At 37.8% G+C, this 8,972-nt stretch overlaps 1 protein-coding gene across 1 annotated transcript; it reads left to right on the top strand.

Annotated features, from left to right (window-relative positions):
* Positions 1 to 8,357: 8,357 nt before the first annotated feature.
* Positions 8,358 to 8,767, top strand: LOC118888864 (cytochrome b-c1 complex subunit 7-like). Its single transcript, XM_036840388.1, has one exon. It carries the CDS (start codon positions 8,375 to 8,377, stop codon positions 8,708 to 8,710), a length of 336 nt encoding a protein of 111 aa, XP_036696283.1. The 5' UTR covers positions 8,358 to 8,374; the 3' UTR covers positions 8,711 to 8,767.
* Positions 8,768 to 8,972: the final 205 nt, after the last annotated feature.

The following is an 8,972-nucleotide window of genomic DNA, read 5'->3' as shown; positions in this document are numbered from 1 at the left end:
TTAACTTACTTGGGGTCTGACACAGGCAATCTGAGCTACCACTCCTCCTCCGTATAATTGTCCTTCTCGCCCCTACAGGGTTCCAGCGCCACCCTTGCAGGCAATTACCTTGCATGGCTTTTGGACTGAATTATTAAGGAAGGAAGGCAGGAAGGAAGGAAGGAGGGAAAATACCCTTCATTTTTAGTGGATGTTTAAATAGAATTCTGCATTGATTTACTTTTTTCTTTTATGGCTTTAGAGATTTCCATTCTATGTCTTCTAGCCTCCATTGTTTCTGATATAAGATCAGTCATTAATTGAATCATTGCAGTGTGTTAAATGTACTATTTCTCTTTGGCTGCCTTCAGGATTTTCTTTTTATCTTTGGTTTTCAGCAGTTTGACGCTGATGTGCCTAGGTATGGTTTTCTTTGTATTTATCCTGTGTAGGGTTCACTGAGCTTCTTAGATACATGAGTTTAAATATGTCACCAAATTTAGAAAAAAATATTGTAGAGATTTTAGATTACATCACCTTCCATTGAAAAGGGATGATTTTTATTCTAGTAGGCAATTAATTTTGTAACCGAGCAAGACCCCATGGGGGCCTTCCTGGGACAGGCCTTCCCCCATATCCTCTGCTTTAGCTCTTCTCTGAGGTACCTAGATAATAGTATTTGACGCACATTTCCTGAGTTGTTTTGCAGATGTAAAAATCCCCCCTCTCCAACAAATGGAAGATGTTAACTACTTGATGACCGTGAGCACATATCCCCAGGCCTCCTAGAGCCTAAGGACTGATAATGTTAACCCCTGTGACTCCACCCTGCTACTGCACCATCAGCCAATCAGAGAATTGTGCACAAGCTGATCACAGACCCTGCGACACCACCCTCGCCAACCTGGCTTTTTTTTTTACTATGGGGTCCATGCAAGATTTATTTTGATGTCAGAGATCAGGTTGACCCACTACATATTATTTTGCTGGTTTGAGATTAATACTTTTTTAACATCTTTATTGGAGTATAATTGCTTTACATTGTTGTGTTAGTTTCTGCTGTATAACAAAGTGAATCAGCTATACATATACTTATATCCCCATATCCCCTCCCTCTTGCATCTCCCTCCCACCCTCCCCGTCCCACCCCCCTAGGTGGTCACAGACCTGATCTCCCTGTGCTATGCGGCTGCTTCCCACTAGCTATCTATTTTACATTTGGTAGTGTATATATGTCAGTGCCACTCTCTCACTTCATCCCAGCTTACCCTTCCCCCTCCCCATGTCCTCAAGTCCATTCTCTACGTCTGCGTCTTTATTCCTGTCCTGCCCCTATGGAGAACAGTATGGAGGTTCCTTAAAAAACTAAAAATAAAACTACCATATGACCCAGCAATCCCACTACTGGGCATATACCCTGAGAAAACCATAATTCAAAAAGAGTCATGTACCACAATGTTCATTGCAGCACTACTTACAATAGCCAGGACATGGTAGCAACCTAAGTGTCCATCAACAGATGAATGGATAAAGAAGCTGTGGCACATATATACAATGGAATATTACTCAGCCATAAAAAGAAACGAAATTGAGTTATTTGTAGTGAGGTGGATGGACCTAGACTCTGTCATACAGAGTGAAGTGAGTCAGAAAGAGAAAAACAAATACCGTATGCTAACACATATATATGGAATCTAAAAAAAAATTGGTTCTGATGAACCTAGGGGCAGGACAGAAATAAAGACGCAGACCAACCTGGCTTTTAAAAGTGCTTTGCCGAAAGCCGTCAGGGAGCTCAGGGCTTTTCAGGGCATGAGCTAACCCTCTCCTTGCATGGCCTTTCTCTTCTACAAACTCGGACGTTTCCGTTTGTTTGGCCTGACTATGCGTCGGGCACACGAACTTACTTTAACAGTTTGTCTGGATTCAGATTCAAAACTCTTTTTGGCAGTAGGCAGCAGCTGAACCTGCTCAGTTCTTTTAGCTTTGCAGATCTTGGCTTTCCCTAGGACTCTTTGAATCTTACTTACACAGTATTTGGGTGGAGTTAATATCAGATTTCCAGTCTCCCCTTCTATGGCTCCCTCCTTTAGGATAAGCCTACTTACTTTCCCACTGCTCTAGTAGTTTAGAACTCTGTCTATCTTTGAATTCCTCAAGCAGTAAGACTGTGGCTTTCTGCTGGAGATTTAGCAGCCCCTTGCTGGGCTGGCTGGAGTGACCTCAGGCAAAAAGTCATATAAATGTAAATTTAACCCAGTGCAGTTTTCTTTCAAGGGTCAACTTCTGTCTCATTTCTTCCAGCTTTATTCATTCACCACACTTTTAAAATAGTTTATCTTAAAATTGTATTTCCAGTTTTTAATTGTTATCTATGGGATTGATAGTTGGATACAAGTGACTCGGCCATTGCCTGAACAGAACTCTTCTCTGTTTTTTTTTTTTTTTTGAATCCTTTCATTCTGTGACATTTTGCCTGATATATTTTATTCGTGTGTTTATTTATCTGGATTGTAGTTTATAGACTCATTTATTTTTAATACTAATATATTTAGTCTATTATGTACTATAGCCATCTCTTTTTTTGGCACTGTAGCTACTTTTTTGCTGCTCTTTTTTTTCCTTCTGGCCCTTTGATGGTTTGCCCTCCTCCAAACTAAAGTAAATCAGTATACAGATCCTTCTCCGAATAAAGCAAAATAATTAGCATGCTTAGATTTACCTTCTATCTCTGTCATCCCCTTGGTGTGGAGATGTATTACGGGACATGTTTTTAAAATTTATAATTAGTGCTAATTTTGATTTAACAGGAAGTCTTACTAATTTCTCTGCTTAGCGTTGCTTCTTTTTTTTAATAAATTTATTTACTTTATTTTATTTATTTATTGTTTTTGGCTGCGTTGGGTCTTCATTGCTGCGCACGGGCTTTCTGTAGTTGTGGTGAGCGGGGACTACTCTTCGTTGAGGTGCACGGGCTTCTCACTGCGGTGGCTTCTCTTGTTGCGGAGCACAGGCTCTAGGCTCGCGGGCTTCAGTAGTTGTGGCACGCGGGCTCAGTAGTTGTGGCTCGTGGGCTCTAGAGCGCAGGCTCAGTAGTTATGGTGCACGGGCTTAGTTGCTCCACGGCATGTGGGATCTTCCCGGACGAGGGCTCGAACCCGTGTCCCCTGCATTGACAGGCGGATTCCCAACCACTGTGCCACCAGGGAAACCCCAGCATTGCTTCTTGAACCCCACTGTCTCCTTCTGTTGTTGAACCTAAGTTCATGTGCCCCACGCACAGTGAAGCCAAACAAGTGTGTGTGTATGTGTTTCTGTGTCTGTGTCTGTGTGTGTGGCACCGAGTATTGTTCAATTTATTTTGCTCAGCAAGTGGTTGGGTCAGTCTTTATTCTTTCTATTTACCATTGGGAAATCCTAACATATTGAGTTGTACTTCCATTATCTCTATTTTCTCTTTCCAGAAATATTTAAGGATATTGGAATTTCTGAATCTGCTATGCAGTTATCCTGTTGAGCTTTTTATTTTCTATTTATTATTTTTAATATCTAAGACTATAATTGACAACACTTGTTTCTCTTCATAGGTACAAATCCCTTTTACTCTCTAAGGATACAAATTAAGCTTATTTTAAAACCCTGTTCCATTTGCTCCTCTTATCCTGTTTCCTTGGTTGGAAATTCTTTCGTTTGCTGGGTCTCGTCTCCCCTTCATAATTGGCTTTCGTTAAATGTGTAGAAATTTGGGCTTGTATACTCAACTTTGTAATCAAAATCTCTGGATAGACAAGAGATGCTACAGTGATTTCTATTTTCAGTGCATTTGAAGTAAGACTAGTGGATGGACAGCTGAACTGCCAGGCACTGAACCTCAGCAGCTTATCCTCTATGATTGGTTTCCCTGTCCCTCTCAGGGATATGACTTTATTCTTTGATTCAAGATCCCACAAGAGACTGATAGGCATTCCCCTTTGCTAGTGTGTGGCTCAGTTCATGCAGGAATATCCCTGACTACTCTTGCTGCTGCCCTACACTAACCAACATGCAGGAGCCAGCCCCTTTCTGCTCCTGGGATCATGGACACCCAGGAGGGAAGCGTTCTTAGTGTTGTTCTCTCCTTTTGATATGGACCTCACTTCCAAACATTTGGGTCTGCCATCTCCTTTTTCAGTACAGTTCTCTTGGTTTTCTACCTTTCAGAACTTTCTCAGAGTTTCTGGTTTGCCAACGTTCTTCTTTTTGTTTTTGTGATTGATGATGCAGTCATTAATTTATCATATCTTTGCTATCATTTCTAAAGATTTTATTAAGGAGGGGGAGGCTATGTGTTCAGTATAGAATTCTGAAACAGAATTCATCATTACTTTTTTCCCTCCTGGGTTAATATATTTTATATTATATAATATTTAATAGTGTGTAATATTAGCTGATATGAAAGTAAGACTCACTTAATAAAAAATGTTTCACAGAAAGAGTCTACGTATATGTCCCTTCAAAAGAGGCATATTAATCATTTTTTCAAATGCCAATGTATCAGAAAAAGCCATTCCCCTTTCAGGTCACAAGCTAATTCTTCTGCTAACAAATTAATGTAATGAGTTAATGCTACCACTAGAGTAAGAACTATTTAATTGTCATAATTAATTGAAGCTAAACATAATCATTGCATAATCAGGCAAGGTACATTTTGAGATGCTGTTTCATTGATTTTTCAGGGTGGTTTCTCGTTCCCTGAACTTAATGATAAAATTGAGCAAATCACAGTGTGCCTCTCAGCAATTAGTTCCAATTAGTCAGATTTAAATTCTGTCATGAGTCATGTACCTTGTTTCTTTAGTTATATTTCTCCAGTACGACCTAGAACTTAAGGATATGTACCCATTAATTAAGAAAATCACATTAATTGCCAGAATACACTTGTCAATAATTTTAATTTTGTCATTTATTATGAAATATCTGGTGAATACAAATGAGTATGTGTATCCTATAAAATATTAATAAAATAAGCTCCCGTGTACCAATCACCAAGCTAAGAAATGTAACATATCCCAAATTTGAAGTCCTTTCTTGACTCCTCTCTTATTCTTCCAGGGTAGTCATTATCCACATTAGCATTTGTGTTATTATACTGATTCTCTTTAAGATTTCTGTGGCACATGTGGACATACACATGCATTCTTAAAATGCAAAGAGTTTAGTTAAACTGTTTTTTAAAATTCTTATAAATGGTATTCCTCTACCATTTGCTTTTTTATTCAGTGTTATGTTTCTATGGTTAACCCATGTTGATGAATTTAGTACTAGGTTGTTAATTTTCTCTACTGTGGAGTGTTCCATTTTATTATTATTCCAGAATGTTCTTAACCTTTCTCCTAAAACAGGCATTTATATTATTTTTAGTGTTGTTGCTGTTCTTGGTTTTTGTTTTGTTTGTGCTTTTTTCTGTTATAACAATGTGGCTAAAAACATTTTTGTTTATGTTTCCTATGTGCACATAGAAGAGATTCTCTAGGGTAATAGCAGGAAGTAGAATATCTGGGTTGGAGGTTACACTATTTTAAAAATTAATGAATAGTGCCAAATTTTTTCAAAGTACTTATTTATAATTCCACTAGGCATCTATAAGATTTCCCCTCACTCATATGCATACCACTTGGTATTGTCAGGCTTTAAAATGTTTTGCCTATCTGATTGTCTTAGTAAGCTTGGGCTGCCATAACAAAATACCATAGCCTGGGTGGCTTAAGCAACAAAAACTTATTTTCTCACAATTCTAGAGCCTGAAAGTCCAAGGTCAGGTTACCAGCATAGTTGGGTTCTAATGAGGGCTCTCTTCCTGGCTTGCAGATGGCCATCTTCTCACTCTGTCCTCACTTGGCAGAGATGGGTGGAGGGGGGAGAGAGAGAGAGAGCTCTCTCTGTGTCTTTTCTTATAAGAACACTAATCCTATGGGATTAGGGTCCCACCCTAATGATGTCATTTAATCTTAATTAATTCCTTACTCCAAATACAGTCACATTGGGTGACATCAACATATACATTTTGGGGGAGACACAGTTCAGTCCATAGCACTGGTGGACTGCAAAGACATCTCATTGTAGTTTTCCTTAAAATTTCCCCAACGTGTAATGAGATCAAGCATGTTTTTCTAAGTTTATTGGTCATTGAGGTTTCCTCTTTCTGTAAATGTCCTTTGATCATTTTTCCTTAGTTTGCTTATCTTTATATGGACTTATACAGATTTTTATATCTTTATATGGATCTTTAAATGAATTTTTATAATTTCTTAATGTATTTTGGATAATAATTCTTTGTTGATGATATAAGTTGCAAATATTTCCTCCTAGTTTGTGGCTTATATTTTCAATTTCTTTATAGCATATTTTGATCACCAAAAGTTCTTAATTTTTTTAAATAAATTTATTTATTATTTTATTTTTTTATTTTTGGCTGCGTTGGGTCTTCGTCGCTGCACGTGGGCTTTCTCTAGTTGTGGCGAGTGGGGGCTAATCTTTGTTGTGGTATGTGGGCTTCTCATTGCGGTGGCTTCTCTTGTTGCAGAGCACGGGCTCTAGGCATGCGGGCTTCAGTAGTTGTGGCACACGGGCTCAGTAGTTGTGAGTCGCGGGCTCTAGAGCGCAGGCCTAGTAGTTGTGGTGCACGGGCTTAGTTACTCCACGGCATGTGGGATCTTCCCGGACCAGGGCTCAAACCCGTGTCCCCTGCATTGGCAGGTGGATTCTTATCCACTGCGCCACCAGGGAAGCCCAAAAGTTCTTTATTTTTTTAATGTAATCACATTTATCAATTGTTTCATTAATAGCTTATACTTTTATATGTAGTTTATAAAACTCCTTTCCACCCAAAGCTCATAAAGATAGTCTCCTATTTTTCTTCTAGAAATTTTAAAGTTTTGCTTTCCTCACTTAAGTTTTTAAACTACCTGGAACTAATTGTGTGGATGATCTGTAATTAGGATCCATTTTTTTCCTTTATAGATTAATTAATTAATTAGTCAGACCACTGTTTATTGAGAAGCCCATCCATTCTCCACTGATCTGAAATGCTCTCCTTGTATCTGTTTCTGGGCGCTCCTGTATCATTGGTCTATTTTTTTCTATCCCTGTATGAATTCTGCACTGTCCTAATTACCATACCCTTTCACTTTATTATATAGTAATATCTCCCATAGTAAATAAGCTCACCCTATTCTTCTTCATGAATGTACATACAGAAAGGAGAAAGAGACTCCTTTCTCTTACATATAAATTTTTGAATTAGAATCTGTTGTGATTTTCATTGAACTTCCATTGATTCTATAGACCACTTTGAAGAGAAGTGGTATATCTACATTGTTTTGATTTTCTAACCATAAACAATTGTTTGGTGTCCTTTAGTGACTTTTAATAAGTTCCTAAATTTTTTCATATATAGATTCTGCCCAGCTTTTATTACATGCTTCTGATTCCAGGTCTGTAATCTACAACAGAGAGGACAGAAATTGAACTGTTCAGTAATACTATGGTTAAAAAACAAAAAACAAAAAACTGGACCTAGGTGGATGGTACTTGGGGCACCAGCATACAAGATCTCCCCAATAATCTCTCAGTTGCCCCATCCACTAGAAAAATAGTGAAGAGACTCTAGACAAAGAAACCTCCAATCCTGGTTTTGTAATTAAATCACTGTGCCTTTAGGTTAGTTATTTTACATGTTTGAGCCTCAGCTTACTCATCTGAAAAATTAGAAAGGAAAACAAACCCCAAAGTGTTCCAGTCTAGCATTATATGAATTTTATTAGGAGAAGATTCATAGTAAAGAGAACAACTAACAGGGTCATGAAACTTTCAAACATTATCTTCTGACTTAGCTTTCTTGCAATAACGAACAACTCTCATTTACAGTAATTTATAGGAATAAACATTTTTTTCTTGCTCACAAGTCATTAGCTATGGGTTGGCTATGGCTGCTGTAGATCTGATCAGCTCTGCAGCTTTTGCAACTGTACCCTGGTACCCTCCCTGTGAAATGTTGTCCCAAAGCACTACTTCCTAACCTAACAGTTTCTCACATGAATTGTCAATAAAAATTAAAATTGTTTTAATTACAGTGTATTTGTTCTGCTTATAAAAGCAGTATGTGCTTAGGAAAGAACATCTGGAATCCATAAAAAAAATAAGAATATAATGCAAGTGACCCATAAATCCAATAGCTGGATATGATTAATATTAATTTTTTGATATTTTTCCTTTTAGTTTTCACCTTTGTGTCAATGCATATATATGTAAGTTTTAATAAAATCAGAATTATGTTGTGCAAGTCATTCTGTAATCTTATAACAAAACCTAATGTATAAGACTTACCCAGCAGGCAACGCTTCTGTCTCGGGTTAAAATGGTGAGTAGGCCTGCCGTTGCAGCGTCAAGCAAGTGGCTGGAGGGTATTCGAAAATGGTGTTACAATGCTGCTGGGTTCAATAAACTGGGCTTAATGCGAGATGATACAGTATATGAGAATGACGATGTAAAAGAAGCCATAAGAAGGCTTCCTGAGAACCTTTATAATGACAGGGTGTTTCGCATTAAGAGAGCACTGGACCTGACCATGAGGCAGCAGATCTTGCCTAAAGAGCAGTGGACAAAATATGAGGAGGATAAATTCTACCTTGAACCATATCTGAAAGAGGTTATTCAGGAAAGAAAAGAGAGAGAAGAATGGGCAAAGAAATAATCATGTAGTCTAAATCTGGATGCGGCTATCCTAAAGTATTTTTATGAAGCTGGTTAAACCTAAAATGTACAATGTAGAACTATCTGGGCTGTAAATGTATTACTTTAAATAAATCTCTATTATAATTATTAAAAAAAAAGAAAAACCTAATGTATATTGTAATCATATATTTCTTTGTCTTTATGGACTTTAAATACAGGAATGTAAACGGCTGCATAAATCCCAGAATATGCATGCTTCATAACTTAGTTAACCCTTTCTC

Source organism: Balaenoptera musculus, chromosome X, assembly GCF_009873245.2.
Source record: "Balaenoptera musculus isolate JJ_BM4_2016_0621 chromosome X, mBalMus1.pri.v3, whole genome shotgun sequence".
Classification (NCBI taxonomy): Eukaryota; Metazoa; Chordata; class Mammalia; order Artiodactyla; family Balaenopteridae; genus Balaenoptera; species Balaenoptera musculus.
This window is presented reverse-complemented; position numbering and strand designations above follow the sequence as displayed.

Bases quoted from the DNA above. Each gene is read 5' to 3' on its own strand.
- LOC118888864 (XM_036840388.1), top strand. From the start codon at position 8,375: ATGGTGAGTAGGCCTGCCGTTGCAGCGTCAAGCAAGTGGCTGGAGGGT.